This window comes from Vicugna pacos, chromosome 14, assembly GCF_048564905.1.
Source record: "Vicugna pacos chromosome 14, VicPac4, whole genome shotgun sequence".
NCBI classification, from domain to species: domain Eukaryota; kingdom Metazoa; phylum Chordata; class Mammalia; order Artiodactyla; family Camelidae; genus Vicugna; species Vicugna pacos.
The window spans coordinates 63,181,490-63,197,842 of NC_133000.1; the positions used below are offsets into that span (position 1 = coordinate 63,181,490).

The following is a 16,353-nucleotide window of genomic DNA, read 5'->3' on the forward strand; positions in this document are numbered from 1 at the left end:
AGGAGGAAGGGTGATCCCAGCTGTTTCACCACTATAAGGGGTCGGGGGGTGGGGGGGGCATCTCTCAGTGGTATTCTTATGGTGTCTTCTGGAGAGAATCAGATTAGGAGGTACAGGAATGGACCATAAAGGGAATTTTCACCACCACAAACAGGACAGCACAAGATATATTGTAAGTAGTGGAAATAAATGAGGAAAAATGAGGGAAATTAAGCTTGGATACAGAAATGTTAAGGAGAGTCCAATTTGTGCTTGAGAACTAGCTGTGCTCTGAGGTAAAGCAGAAATGGTAATGAGCGCTGTGTTAACAGGCAGGAACATCACGCATAAACACAGATAGTTCAGCGGGGTTCTTCAATCTGCTCTAAGACCTGCGGTCTCCCTCTGGCTGCCGGAGGGTGGGCCCAGCCTGCTGTTTCAGAAAAGTGCTCAGGACCTTGAAGGGAATTGTTCTTCCTGGTTCTCATCTGTGTGTTTATGTTGTGTGTCTTCCTTCTCCTAGTTGATTCAGAAAGGCACCAAGTTAGTTTTGGAACAAGTTGTGACATCTATTGCATCAGTTGCAGATACTGCAGAAGAAAAATTTGTCCCCTACTATGACTTATTTATGCCATCACTGAAGCACATTGTTGAAAATGCAGTGCAGAAGGAACTCAGGCTTCTCAGAGGGAAAACTATTGAGTGCATCAGCCTTATTGGTCTGGCTGTCGGGAAGGAGAAGGTAAGTGATCTGCAGCATGTGGCGTTTCCTGTCTGTAACTTGGCCGTGGAGGCGTTGCGGGTACTAGAGGGCTTTTCCTTCTGGTGAATGGTGTTCTGGGTGCTTGTTTTTTTCCACCCTTTTACTCTCATATTACTTCAGTTTATGTATAAATAAACAGTCGCCTTTATTTTTTCACCATTATTAAGGTTTCTTCTTAACTCCATTATGCTCTCGAGACCTTCCCTTTTCCCTACCACATGTTCACTGTCTCTGGAGGCCTGTGGCATTTAAGACCCATATGTTTAGTCTCACCCATTCAAACATGTGCCTGGGAACATTCCGGTTGCTTTCCTATTAATCCAAAAAGCATCGAATGTCTTAAGAGGAGTTTATATGCATATAGCTCTTCAGAAAATAATTAACAAGGACCATTAGCCAGTGTTTTTCTTCCCAGCCAACATCTGAGAGCTTTCAGAACTAATCCCAAAGAGGTTCCTCTGTCATCAGCCTCTCATGTTCTGATTCTCAGAACTGTCAACGTAGAACCTTTCCGCCTGGTCTCCCAAAACCAGCATTATTATTATCTAATAAATTGTTTTCTGTGAGGTACTGGGAACCTAACCAATAAAACATCTTTGTGTTCCATGCTCTTTATTTTGGCTTTCAAACAGCCTTTGAAACACTTCTGTTTATACAGTGGAGATTGCCAGAACTACACAGAGTTAAATGAAAATCCAAAATTGTCTTTCTGGATTTGGATTATCTTTTTACTGCTAGAAGTACAAAACTCGATGCTGCTAGAAATATCTTTATACTGCAATTCATTCTGACCTTCACTGGAAAATAATGTTTTTCTAGAAAGAGCACTAAGTCTATTGCAGTATAGATGAAAAATTTTCAATGTAATACTTTTATCTGAGGGGTTATAACCCATGTGGGGAATGTAGTAGAAGTTGGAGGGAAGTTTTTATTATTCCACAAGAAGCAAAACTGGGTAGCAAAATTGCCTCTCTGATCTGATGTACACGAGTAATATTAGTGTCTTTTTACCCGAATATTTCCTTCTTAGTTCATGCAAGATGCATCAGATGTGATGCAGCTGTTACTGAAGACCCAGACAGACTTCAGTGACATGGAGGACGATGACCCGCAGGTGAGACAGCCCTGCAGGAGGTGCAGATAATGCAGAGTTACATGTGCTAAAAAAAAGGAGTCACGTAATAGGTTTCTCGAGATAACATCTACCCCTGGTTCAGGGACGTTCGTCACTTGTTTTCCTTCTACTCGGCACTCAGTTTTTTCCTCAGTCAGTTGCAGGCTACTCCTCTCTCCTGAACTCAAGGTTTTGGTGTCATTGGGGTTCCATCCTGGGCCCTCTTGTTTCCCCGCTCCCCTAGGGCAGTGCCATCCACTGTCAAAACTCCGGTTTTCCTCCATGTGCTTGTGATGTCAGATCTTTCTCTGAATTTAGGGTTCATTTATCCAGCCACTTACTAGACGCCTCACCAGGATGTCTCCTGGGCCTTTGAATGCCGCGTGACTTCCCTCCCTGTGAAAAGAAAAGGAAACACAGAAACCCCAGGTTTAGAACATATGCTCTCCTCACTCCACCCGTGAACCAGCATTCCTTTAGCATAGAAAGAGCCCTCCCGCCTCAGCCTGGCTGACTCGTGCGCACATCCCATGGCCAGTGCTAGTCTCAGTGGTGGCTGCTTATGACACTGTGTTGTAATAACATCGTAAACGTCTGTCGTAGTCTTAGTGATAATCACAAAGCCTGCTGTATGACAAGCATCAGTAAATGCTGAATTAAATCTTAACTTCATGCTTAATTTTTTTTTTTTTTTTGGTTTTTTGAATTAGGAGTGGGTAGTGAGTTTGCACACACATGCATGTGAGATAAACACAGTGGAGGGTGAAAATCACTTTCTGGGCAATAGGGATGGTGAATTAGATCCAGATTGTAGGTAATTTGTAGGTGAGTTAAGCCTTCGTAAACACAGTAATAAGAAAAGAGATGTCTTAAATATATACACAACCACTTAACACAGAAAATTTAAACAGCTAAGAGGAGGGGATGTTTTGTTTCTTGGGTGTTAATAAGTGTCTAATGAATGGAGTGCTAGATGTTAGGGGATACAAAGTCGAATATGTTCCTGCCTTCAAGAAAGTTAGGGCCTAGCAGTTGAATGTTTAAGTGGGTTTTAGTTATGTGATTCAGATGCTATTAGAGAAAACTATATATTGCCTCTTGAAAGTAGGGAAAAATAAGGCATGGTGCTGGTCTTGCCCTTTTTTCTCACCTGTTGTCTGTATCCCAGTATAGAAGTTCACAGTGATTTTTCACGTTTCTGAGCATTTTAAGTATGGGGTTTTAGAAAATGCGCTTATTGCTTAAAGAGCCATGAATGCATAATAAAACATTATTTCCATGAAACAGGGAAGTGGCTTTCTTTATGATGTCTTGTTTACCCATTTTTTAAAATCAGTTTTAATTTAATTTTTAATTTTTTCCCCCAGATCTCTTACATGATCTCAGCATGGGCCAGAATGTGCAAAATCCTTGGAAAAGAATTTCAGCAATACCTTCCAGTGGTTATGGGGCCTTTAATGAAGACAGCTTCAATTAAGCCTGAAGTAGCCCTTTTAGATAGTAGGTGTCTTCACAAGGACATAGCAATTATAATAAAAGTTCTCTCTCTGTTGTTTTTAATGTGAATTTGCTTGCTTCTTTGTTAATAGCCCAGGACATGGAAAACATGAGTGATGATGATGGTTGGGAATTTGTGAACCTTGGAGATCAGCAAAGTTTTGGTATTAAAACTGCAGGACTGGAAGAAAAGTCAACTGCTTGTCAGATGCTGGTAAGTAATTACCATGTTTACTGAACTTTGCTTTACAGCTTCTCACATTTCTATACATTTCATAGGAGAGCTTTTCATAGTTGAAGAAATTATTTTGAAGAGTCAGGAGTATATTCTTTAAGAAATAAAATAGGGAAACCTTCTGACACAACATTTCTACTTCTTGGTTTCTATCCTAAAGAAACCGTGGACAAGACCATTCACTACCAGTGCTGTTTTTAATAACAAAAACAACAAAAAATGAATAGTTCAAACGCCTGTTGTTAGGAAGATGAGCAGTAATTACTCAGCCCTGGAGTACTGCACAGCCAATACACAGCTACCTGAGGGCAAGGATTTTTGTCTGGTTGGTGCTTGTATATAGTAGATGGCCAAGGAATATTTTTGAATGACATGTTATTAAAAATAAAACTGGTCTAATTTCATTTTATATGGGGAAAAAAAGACATGGTAGGAAAATTAAAATGTTTACAATGATTGTCTCTTGTGGTATTATGGAGTCTGTGATAAGCTTTCTTTGATTTGCTTTTTTTTTTTTTCAATGAGCATGTGTTACAATGAGGGAAAATATATGTATTTTTAAAATGGGGGAAGTAACTAGATTATTTTATTATATTTTAATATATTTTTATTTACTCATGTATGTATGTATGTATGTATGTACACACAGACACACATATATATACACATAGAGGCACTGGAGGTTGAACCCAGGACCTTGTGTATGCTAGGCACATGCTCTGCCAATGAGCTATACCCTCCCTCTCAGGGATAATACATTTTTTAAAAGATGGAATTAAGAAATTATAGTATATTATAAACTTAGCAGTTAAGTAAGCCTAAATAAAAGCTAATGGCTTAAAGTTTATTTTGTATTAATAAATCATTATGTTTCTTAATTTATTTAAATGTATATTTTGTGCACCTATTCTTACCAGTACTTAACTGCCTATAATTTTATAAATATTTTGGATTTTTTTATAGTATCTTTTTCTCTCAACTTGAAAACAAATATAACATCTTTAAACAAAATCAGCAGATCTTTTAATGAAATAGAAGAGAATAAAGAAACAATTATTTTCAAACAGTGTTTTTTTCTGTCTCACTCAAGGGATTTTTTAAAAATTCAAAATAACATAAGTCTGCTGCAGATTTACAAAAGTGATGTGTTATGATTAAGGTTTCAAGCTTTTTTTTTAAATCTTTAGTTCACATTAATTAAGTAATATCTCTTGTTGGAAGTATTTTCGGAGTGTTGAAACTTTTGCTAAATTCTCCCACACACAGAATAAGAGTACAAAGTATTCCACCCTTTGAATGACATTATATGCTACATTCATCATGTGGCCTCTCCCATTTTACAACTCCCTTTAGTTAGAAGACTAATCTGACATTCCTGCCTACGACTTTAAATGTAGTTCTGGTTAGGATACAATACTCTGGTCCTTATGAGTTTACAGTTTGTCAATAAATATTAATAGATAAAAATTAACATGGATCTTGGTTTCTTCTCTGGTTTCAGGTTTGCTATGCTAAGGAGTTAAAAGAAGGCTTTGTGGAATACACTGAACAGGTTGTCAAACTCATGGTTCCTCTACTGAAATTTTATTTCCATGATGATATCCTATAATGTTTGAACAGGAAACACTTCTGTAGATTTACTTAAATTGTAGATCATTCAAGTGTTAGACTTTGTGCACACCGAAGGGTGCGTCACCAGTATTGTTTGCACTGATGTAGTTTCAGGTTATAAACTTGGTTCTTTGCAAGTACCTTTGTTTCATGTGTGTCAAAAACAGGAAAAAGAAAATGTCAGCTATCTCCTAGTTGACAGTTCTCTGTAAGGATTGCCAGTGCTTATAACTGTGTATAAGTGTTACTTTTCCCAAGTATCTTTTGGTGGTGTTAAGAAAGTAAGACCTTTTTTTAATAGTTAGAGACTGACTGATTATTGACTTTCTGCAGCACATTTCAGATGTGGACAGCACCTTTAGGGAGAAATGTCTCCTGCTAAATCTGCGTGTTAAATGTTTTCCTCCTCAGTGCAGGGGCAGTAGTAACTAGTATATATAGGTACGCACAGACGCACACACATTCATAGGTGGGTAAAAAAGGACAGCCCGGTGGGGTGATGCAGCCTGGACCCAAACCCAGGTCTGTCTGACTCTCGAGCTCCTTTATGATAGTTCCTCACGCACATCCTGCAGTGGCATCCTTTAGAGAAGACTGCTTTTGCCCAGCAGACTTAATGCCCGGTGGCAGAGCAGAATTATGTTTAAGAGAAAGTCTCAAGACTTTATTTTAGAAATGGCATTAGATAGAGGGAAGCAGCTTAATTGTTACTGAAAACTGAAACAGCTAATTCAGAAATTGATCCTCAGTAGTTTTCTTAGTAAAGTCTTAGCTTCAGGACATCGTATTACCTGAAGTTTTGGGATAGGTACATCTCGAGACATGCTGTGAGAGGTCCCGGTCCTTTCACAGTCACTGTTAAGTTTGGGGGTTACCTCTGAGCATTCATTCCTGTTATGTGTAGGTGACAGAAAAGACAGGAGGTATATCTTAGGGGCAGGGAAACACCTGTCTTTATACACACGTTATATTTAACACAAGCTCCTGCATTGCAATCTTAGGTAAACAGAAGTTGCTTAGCACTCTTGTTAACTCAGTGAGCATGTCCATATTTAAGTAAGCAAAATGATAAAACAGTCTTGAGGGTAGTGATTACAGTAAGTGTAACCTAAGGATAGTGGGTACATTTTCCTTAACAATAAAACGTGTTCGAGTGGCAGCAGCAGAATCCATGCCTCTTCTTCTGGAATGTGCAAGAGTCCGTGGTCCTGAGTATCTCACACAGATGTGGCATTTTATGTGTGATGCTCTAATTAAAGCCATTGGCACGGAACCAGATTCAGACGTCCTCTCAGAAATAATGCATTCTTTTGCAAAGGTAAATATTTTTCTCTTAAAAACTGTGTATAAGGTTGTGTGCCCGTTTATTAGTCTTGCTAAATAAATAGGATTTCTTTTTAATGCTATAACGGATGATTTCCTTTTCTACAAAAAATGTTCAGTTCTTTTTTACATTAATATTTTGGTGTTAACGTTTTTTTTAAAGAGTAGATCCTCCTGTATTCCAGTCATTTTTTAAATTTTTTTTTTATTGAGGTATTGTCAGTTTACAATGTTGTGTCAGTTTCTAGTGTACAGCACAATTCTTCAGTCATACATGAATATTCATATATTCATTTTCATATTCTTTTTCACTATAAGCTACTACAAGATATTGAATATGTTTCCCTGTGCTATGCAGTATAAACTTGTTTATCTATTTATATATACCAGTCAGTACATGCAAATCTCGAACTCCCAGTTTATCCCTTCCCACCCCGCCTCCCTCCTGGCAGCCACGTGTCTATATTCTATGTCTGTGAGTCTGTTTCTGTTTTATATATAAGTTCATTTGTCTTTTCTTTTTTTTTTTTAGATTCCACATATGAGTGATATCATATGAGATTTTTCTTTCTCTTTCTGGCTTGCTTCACTTAGAGTGACATTCTCCAAGGACATCCATGTTGCTGCAAATAGCATTATTTTAACACTTTTTATGGCTTGTATTCCAGTCTTGATTAGTTTCCATCATTTATGTTGTAATCTAACAACAGAAGCTTAGGTATCATCTCCAGCTTGTGTCTAGTTTCTGTCCTGTTGTTTCTCCTAAATTCCTCTCTGTGTTTTCCCATTGCCATATCTCTTTTTTGCTGTTGAAGCAGCCTCACTTGGTCTTCTCCAAAAGCCACTCCTTTTCCTCCCAGTTCATTCGCGTTTTCTCAAGCATTCACTTGCTCTTTGAGTCGCTGTCCTTCCCGTGTTGTTGGTCACCCCCCCTTGCTAACAGCTCCATAGCTTGCTCCACCATTTGGTTTAAAAATGCTTCAGCATCTCTATTTGTTCCTGTTTACGCTCCTGAAGTTCAGATTTTCTTCCACCTTTCTGAAGAATACCTGCTTCCATGCTTTCGCTTGTATCATTCCCTCTGCCTGTGATGCCCTTTCCTGGCAGACTTACCCTTTCTCCAGGGCCATCTTTGTACACAGTTACGTGCGTAGTGATTGAGGTCCTTAGAAGCTGGTGGTGTTTTCCGTCTTTGAATCCGCAGCACCTGGCGTAATTCCTGGCATTTAAGACGTGCTCAGGACATGTTTAAAAGGAAAAAATTTTTTTTAATTCTTATTTTAAAATGCTGGCCTGGTAGCAAATACAAACCAAGTTTATCTACTTAATTGATCAGTAATCTTTCAGCTGTTGAGTTACTTTAATTTTTCTTGTACTTCCGTGTGATTCTTAATAGAGTTTAACTTTTGACTCTAAAAACACTTAAATCCTATGGGTTGCTTGCTTTCCTCAACCTTGTTTTAGTGCATTGAAGTCATGGGAGATGGATGCCTTAATAACGAGCACTTTGAAGAGTTGGGAGGTATACTGAAAGCTAAACTTGAAGAACATTTTAAAAATCAAGAACTGCGGCAAGGTAAGTTCCTGTGCTTTTGTTTCTGAGTGTAATCCTTGACTATTATGGCGACCATTAAAAAGGCATTTATTTGGGTGTGTTCTAGTTAAAAGACAAGATGAAGACTATGATGAACAGGTGGAAGAGTCACTACAAGATGAGGTAAATCATTCCCTTTGGAACTTAATTTACACGACTGTTTGCATCCGGAAGATTTTAAATGTTAAAGTTTCTGATTCATCTGACTTCTCATAAGTTGTATTTGTTAGTAATCTTTAACAGAAGAATCTGACATTTATTTCATTTATCAGAGAATAAGTAATTTGAAATCAGCTGATCTGTGTTTTGGGTGTGTAGGCATTTTGTTGTAACACCTCATGTAACAGCTCTTTGGAGTTGACCTCGTGTTTTCTTCTACATGCTCCTCACAATGACCGTTTGTATTTAGTGGTGGTTTCACCACTTTAAGGATGAGTGAACTCAAACTCAGATGGTAAATAATTGCCTCGAGCCACATGGTTGACAATCTTAAGGCCAGATCTTTCTGTAACATCAACTGTCTTTCCACTGGCCTGCAGAATAGTGCGAATTTCCTTGTAAATGACCTGCATGCGGCGGTTGACGTAATTCTTCTTCACCCTGTTACTCCGTTCTCGCACCATCAAACCACTTGACACCATCAAACATTTCAGCTGTGTGTTTAAGGTCTAGAGTGTGTGGCATATGGCCATCCGGTGGACCGGTGCTGACACGTGCAGGTCGTCCCCAGTCCTCTGCAGGGTGCTCACCTGCTGACACTCTCATTGCTCCCAGGAATAAGGTGTTGTAAGTAACTGGCCCCACATCTCCCCACCATCCTGCTCCAAAATTAGAAACATTCTTGCAGGAAACAAACAAAATACTAAAGTAAAAACATTTCTGTTCCACAACTTTGAAGTTTGGGATAATTTTTCAACCTTCTGTTTTTAAAATGTATTCCAAGAAAAGTCTTTGCAGTAAGCACGTATTCGCCACACCTTTCTTTCCGTGGGCAGATGGGAGACGTGACGCCCACTCACTGAGGGAGCTTCGGTCTCTGGACTCTTGCTGTGCCCTTAAAGTGATGAGAAATTGGATTTTCTAATTTCTTAGATTTTTTAAAATAAATGTTAGTCTTAATAATAGTGAGGATACTTTTTAATATATGTGAAGTATATGTGTGTGTTTGTTTTCTTTTCTTAGGATGATAATGATGTTTATATTCTGACCAAAGTGTCAGACATTTTACACTCAATATTCAGCAGCTACAGGGAAAAAGTGTTACCATGGTTTGAACAGCTGCTTCCATTAATTGTCAACCTAATTGTAAGTGGTACCTCTCTTTGACAGTTTTTAGATAGTTGACCAGGAAATGTTTCATTACAGCATTTGAAACCTTAGACTTTCAAGTTAAAATGGATCTTAGAAATCATAGCCTTTCCACTGTACGTCTTTAATTGCACCAAGTTTACTGCATTGCCCTGGATGTCTTCTCACTCAGTATGTGCTTGAAGTTTGCTAATTAGCTTTTCCATAGTTCAGGTAATTTCTAATACATTCTGAAGACATACAAGTGATTTTTTGTTGTTTCGGAGTATTTGTACCCTGCTTAATAATTGGAAATAAAATGGTTACCTTTTTTTTCCCTGTGGACCCTAGAAAACTCAGTGATGATCCGTGTTATATACAACAAGCGATCAAGGATTCTGGATGATAGCCTTTTATGTTCCATTTTTTTTTAATGTATTACAAATTAAAAGCAGTCATGTTTATCTTTTTTTAGCTTTAAATTTTGTTATGATATTTAGTAGTGCAGTACATTTTTTAAAAAGACTGAGGCACATATGACATCCTGTTGAATCAGTAACTGTAAAATTAAATCTCTGCAGCTTTTACTATTGTGTTTTTTACACACAGCATTGCCCCATCTCTTTTGTAAAGTGAATGTATTTACATTACTTCTTCTGTCAGTTCTTCCTGATACTTGGTAATGTCAGATTGTGGAACTCTGTGACAAATCACACAATTCTTCTAAAGTTGTCTTTGTTAAATCAGTGTAGTAGTTTGAGGGTTGTTATTGACAAGAAGTGATTGTTACTATGTTGTTTTTCATTGTCTACACCAGGAATCACATGGGATGTGAGATGACAGTTATAGTGAATGTATATTTCTTTACAATCTTTAGGTACTCCAGTGTTCAAAGCCTAAAAGAGTTTCTCTTTTGTAGTGTCCACATAGACCATGGCCGGACAGACAGTGGGGATTGTGCATCTTTGATGATGTCATAGAACACTGTAGTCCAGCCTCATTTAAATACGCAGAATATTTCTTGAGGCCGATGCTCCAGTATGTGTGTGACAACAGCCCAGAAGTCAGGCAAGCAGCTGCGTACGGCCTCGGAGTCATGGCACAGTACGGTGGGGACAACTACCGTCCTTTTTGTACAGGTACTTGTGTTTATTTGGTTACATGCATTTCATCCCGGACATCCCTGTCGTCCCTGTCTTGTTTTCTTTTCTGTACCCTCAAACACCGTAAACTGCTTTGTTCTCTTTACTTTTTTCAAACACCTCATCTACAGCACTTAGGAATTTGCTGTCCTCATTCTCATAGAAATGGAAATGAAATCTGAGTGGAAGCACAGCCTCCTCACCCAGTCCCAGGGTCCAGTTCATTTGGGGCGTGGGAGGGTATGCTTTAAAACTCACTGGGGTTCCTGTAAGTTCAGGGCAGGAATATGGCTAAATGACTTTTAAAAGCTTTAAGTACCCTGAGGTGATCGGGAGTGTAAATCTGAAGGCTGCTAACCTCTCAGGTCCCTAATAGTAGAGAGCGGTGCTCCTGCCCGCGCTCGGGCAGGCTCCCTTTCCCCTCGTCTGGGATTCTGTAGCCGAGAAAACAAAACATTTCTTACACTTTAACATTTCTTCACTGTAATTCATAACTGGACCGAAGATACAAAGAAATATTTATGATCATTTGCATGAAAATATGAGGTCCTGACTGACTTTTTATAACACTTATTTTAGAAGCACTTCCGCTGCTGGTGAGGGTTATTCAGTCTGCTGATTCTAAGACCAAAGAAAATGTCAATGCTACAGAGAACTGCATCTCGGCAGTGGGGAAAATTATGAAGTTCAAGCCTGACTGTGTGAACGTGGAAGAAGTCCTCCCACACTGGCTCTCTTGGCTTCCACTACATGAGGATAAAGAAGAAGCTGTCCAGACTTTCAATTATCTGTGTGACCTGATTGAAAGGTAAGAAAGGGACCGGATAGACCTTATTTCCTTCCCCTGCACATAAGACGGTGCTGCCTGTGCACAGCCCTCAGGTGTGTACATTTATGATAATGCTGCCTTTACAGATCAGGTTAAGAAGCTGTATCACTGTTAAGATTGCGTTATAATCAGATCTAATTTTGAGTTATTCTTTTTGGAATTAAATTCAGTAGATGAGGCATTATAGAACATGAGGTTTAGAGAAGATCCTCTGCTAACATTGTCTCACACCCCACTCATTCGTTCATTTATCCTTTCACTCACTAGCTTGACTGAGGTATAATTTACATCACTTATTAGTACAATGAGATCAAAGGACATTGTGAGTCCTATTATTTGACCGTCTGGAATACTGGTGATTTTCTTTGGATTCAAAAATCAGTGGTGTAAGGGGAGTACACCAGATGGGGGTCACGCTCGGGCCACTGGTGTTAATGCTGTTTTGTGCTGGTGAATGGATCTAAGAGTTGCGGCAACCTGGGGGCTGTAGGAGCTCAATCAAGGGCGTGTTCTGTGGTGGTCTGTTTTTTCCTAAGTCCAGCTTCCCTGAAGTATTAGTCATATCTAGACTCTCACTATTAATTACTGCTTTTAGCTCATGAATAAATTTAAGGGCTTCACCACTCGTCTCCTGGAGTTGGTAGAAATGGGCCAATGGCTGTGTTCTTTCATGCCTGTTTTAAGTCCTTATTTACACAAATCCTGTGAGTCTTCCCACTGAGAACGTCATCCAGGAGTGTGACAGCCATCCTGGAGACTCCTTACCTGTTCCCACCTTTGCAGTGACCAGTTCTCCATCGTGCTGTTTAATCAGCTCCTTTAGAAATAACTGCTCTGGAATTTTCTTAATGACGAAGACTGGAATTGTAATTAGATCACTGTTAGATTTCTTTCTATTAAAACTTAACTGGAGTTTATTTCCCTGCTCACATTTGAACACCTGTATATCCTTTTCAACTTCCAATGTATTTTAGAAACCATTTTGCTGTATTAAGTAAAATTTGTGTTATGAAACTGTTCTTTGTAACATTTTTTTAATAAGTCAAATTATTTTTAAAGCACTTAGAGCATTCTGTTGTTTACCCTTAAAATAGCCAACAGTGATGAGCCAAGTAAGTTTTTTCGTTTGGTTGGTTTTGGTTTTGTTTCTCATTATTTACATGGGAAGAAACTGGAAAGCTAATAAGTAAAATTAGCTGGTTTCCTCTTGCTGAATTTAAAAGGCAGTTAGTGTTAGTGAGTGCATGATCGTTGTATGAAGACCTAATAACAAACTTCAGTGTTGGGGGAAGGCTGTAGGAAAGTGAATGCTTGAGTGATTTCTTCTTAGAATTTTCTTTTATAACAGTTTTCTTTTCTTTTGTTAGTAATCACCCAATTGTTCTCGGCCCAAACAATACCAATCTGCCCAAAATATTCAGTATAATTGCAGAAGGCGAAATGCACGAGGCAATTAAACATGAAGATCCTTGTGCCAAACGTCTGGCTAATGTAGTTCGCCAAGTACAGGTAAGCCGATTTGGTGAAATCGGGAACGAAGAACTAAGTTATTTGGGGTTTTTTTGGTTTTGTTTCTGTTTTCGTATTTTTCTCTATTAGAAGAAATAGAAATCCAATGAACTAAGGACATTTCATTTTTATACTCTCTTGTCATCAAGCCTCAGATGGATTGTACTTAATATAATCTACACATATATTCTCATAATTTATTAAAACTAAAACCTTCATCTTAAATTTGAGACACTCTGAACCTTCCAGTAGTGCTTATTAGTATATACTCATTACGTAGAAGTTTTTCTGCAAATCTTTGAAAATAATAGGATGAAGTTTCAGTAGTAATAAGCTGTCAGCTACCAAAGTTTTAAAAATGACTTTTCCTACCTAAATTCATGCATGTAGGTTACCAGAATGTGTCATCTGAAGCTAAAATGTAACTTTATCAGTGCAAAAATGAGTGAAGAAAACTTACTGTAAATGAAAGAAACTTTATGGAAATGAAAAGGTTTCTTGCTTTTACAATGATGTTCATCAAACGAATTTACTGGGAAGAAAAGTATTTTGTCATGATTATAATCTAATGGTGATGATGAAAATACTTCCCAGTGACCATTTCACCGAATCTAAATCTGCGAAAATGTTCTTCCCCTAGACTTCCGGAGGACTGTGGGCTGAATGCATCGCGCAGCTCAGTCCCGGGCAGCAGGCAGCCATACAGGAGCTCCTGAACTCTGCTTGAAGGGCCTTAATATCACCACCAGAAAATAACTCCAAATAAACGTTTACCCTTTTGTTTAGGTTTCTTTGTTTTGTTTTTGAGCAAAAGAGAACGGTAGAGTTGTGTGTAGGCCATTCCTCTGCAAAGCCCCAACGGCAGGAGACGCGCGGTGCGTTTCAGGATGGTGTTTAAATGGATTTCTGTCACACCACTGAGGCAGCCCCCCGAGCCCAGCAGCAGCACTGAGGACTAGTTTTCTATTGGTGTAACCCACCCATGTGACGGTGAAAGGGAAATAAAATTAATTTTTCTCATTAGATAAAAGGAGATTTAAGACAAAACAGCTTTAAGATCAGTTCAGTGTAGATGTGTGTTAAAACAAATTGCTACACACCTCGTGTTAATTCTCTTCATTGGAGTGTGAGTCTTTTTGTAGGGTAGAATGAAGCCTTCTGCCCAGCAAAGGAGATCCAAAAATTGACAAAATGCTGAAGACAAGAACAGTAAGCATGAAGATGTTATTTTATGTCACTTTCAGTTCTCTTTCCCAAAAGGCTTATGCAGTGACTCAGTTTGGAAAGCTTTTCAGCTTCCAGCCCTTGAATGTGAAGTGTCGTTGGCATGTCTGGCAGTGGTCTCATTCACTCCTCAATAAACAGCATTGAAATACAACAGAAGTATGTGTAAAAACTCAGTCCTGTCTGGCTTTGATTCATTTAATGTTTTTAATATAAGAAGAAGAATATTTTTTAAAGTAATAAAGATGGCTCTGAATTTTATTTCCCCCTAATATTTTCTTTGTGCAATTCAAACATAAAAGCCTCTAGTTTTTACCATCTTCCACTTTAACTTAAGCTAAGTTATGATACGCCTACTCTGTTCGCAATCGGTGTGCAAATTTCAACCAGTGGTTTTACAGCTAGCGTTGTTCATGTTAGATGAAGATTCGGCTTCGTATTTTCATTGCAAATTGTAATTGCTGTGGAGCCACACACAACTTTTAAACTTTTAATTTTATGATAAGTATTATGGCTAAAATTATTTACTGATAAATTCAGTAAAATGTGTGAATGTTTTTTCCTTTATGTATTAACCTCATAGCAGTAAATGACTTGCTATTGTTTCTTTGAATAATTTTTAAGAGGTCTTATTAGATTTCTGTTGAAACTCCAGTGTTAACATTTTTATAGTTTGTACTGAATTTAACCGTGATACACAAATGAATTTTATGCCTAGATCAGAATTTAAAATTAAAGGTTTTTTCTTTAAATGATTTGCATTACTTTATTGAAACTGAATCTGAAATGGAACAGAAAGTAGAATAAATTACATTGAGATGGTTTGGTTGGGAGCAAATACCCTTTGTGTGTATTTTCAGTTTTCAGCCCAGAAACTTTGGTATCTGGTCAGACGCCATGTTGAAAGACTCCTCCAGCATGATTGTTGCTTTAGTGGGTACCAGTTTGACTTGTAATGTGTGTTGGGTGGTATTTAAAGCTGCTTTATAGCTTGTTTTCCTGTTGGAGTACGGACAACCCCTCTCTATGTATATGGAATACCGTTTGAAAAGCCAATTTGTGTACTCATGCCAATCACCTGGAGCAATTTAGGTTTGTTTTTATTTTTTATTGCTATACTTAAAACATGTTAAAAATGTGGTGTGCCTGCCTAAGTTGACATGGAAGTATGAGCAGAGGGTGGGGACACGTGTTTTGGAGAATCTGATGTTTGCAGAGCACTGTGCACTATACTAAGCACTTACGGGTTAGAACCTCCTAGCTTCCACTTTAAACCTCGGTGGGAAAAGTCAGAAGTACCAAAAAGTTCATCCTTGAGAGAGGTAACTGGGTGCAAATTAACCAGTTGCAGACTGACTGCATCCTTCTCAATAGAAGTAGAAAAACAAGTAATGTGAATTGAATCAAGTTAATTAGGGAACGTTGGCATTAAAGACAGTTAATGTGGCATGATCCTGAAACCCAGGGCTGGTAGCTGGCTGTAACATGAACCTACAGTTATTTGGAATTACCTGGGAAAAGATTTTTAATAGACAAGATGAAAATTTATGTTTTTTTTTCCTTTTGTACCAAATTTAGTGGCCCAGTGGCCTCACGTGTCAGCCAGTAATGATACGTTTATGAATTCGGGCTATTTCTGGAGGAGAAAAAATGTGTGTGGCTCTTAAATTTTCTGGGTGTTTTGTAACAGGATTAAGTTACATGCACAAGTGTTAGAAATTTTTAGCATAATTCACTTGGAAATTTTTTTAATGCTGTAAATTTTAAAGTAAAATTGTCTTAAAGCTCATTTGACATTTGTGTAATGAGAGGCAACTTTATTAACTCTGTAGTTGTAGTTTGACTAAAAACCATCAGTAAATACATAAGCAAATACTCTTGATGCACCTGGTCTCATAATGAATAAGGGGGGTGCATATTTACGGTGCTGGAAGCATTATATCTTTATGATCTAATCTTAAGTGATTGCCTGTCTGTAGTTACAAGCAATCTGAAAGGCTAAGGCACCACATAAATGATTTACTTAGTGATCAGTACTGCTTCATTCTGCCCACGAGTATTGTGGCAAACAGTCTGGCTGTCATCTTGTTCGGCGGAAATCACTGTGTTCCTTTTACCAGTGTTTGCCTCAAAGAAGTCATAGCCAAAACCTGCCATCTTTTATGTTCTCAGCCCTTAAAGTATGAGGACCACTGTTTTAGAAAAAAGTAAATTATCTGCAAGTAGCAGGCTTGGATTTCTCCTTC

General features: G+C 38.2%; 1 protein-coding gene across 3 annotated transcripts in view; it reads left to right on the forward strand.

The window, feature by feature from the left end:
- Window positions 1–13,668, forward strand: part of IPO5 (importin 5) — a 52,734-nt gene extending 39,066 nt beyond the window's left edge. For all 3 annotated transcript variants that reach the window (XM_072976469.1, XM_072976470.1, XM_072976471.1), the window contains 13 exons: window positions 503–721; window positions 1,773–1,856; window positions 3,224–3,356; window positions 3,446–3,567; window positions 5,090–5,186; window positions 6,345–6,517; window positions 7,987–8,098; window positions 8,184–8,239; window positions 9,299–9,421; window positions 10,323–10,542; window positions 11,125–11,353; window positions 12,742–12,883; window positions 13,524–13,668. In XM_072976469.1, the coding sequence (XP_072832570.1) occupies window positions 503–721; window positions 1,773–1,856; window positions 3,224–3,356; window positions 3,446–3,567; window positions 5,090–5,186; window positions 6,345–6,517; window positions 7,987–8,098; window positions 8,184–8,239; window positions 9,299–9,421; window positions 10,323–10,542; window positions 11,125–11,353; window positions 12,742–12,883; window positions 13,524–13,610 (1,797 nt within the window). In that variant the 3' untranslated portion in view covers window positions 13,611–13,668. The remainder of the gene's footprint in view (window positions 1–502; window positions 722–1,772; window positions 1,857–3,223; window positions 3,357–3,445; window positions 3,568–5,089; window positions 5,187–6,344; window positions 6,518–7,986; window positions 8,099–8,183; window positions 8,240–9,298; window positions 9,422–10,322; window positions 10,543–11,124; window positions 11,354–12,741; window positions 12,884–13,523) is intronic.
- The last annotated feature ends 2,685 nt before the right edge of the window (window positions 13,669–16,353 follow it).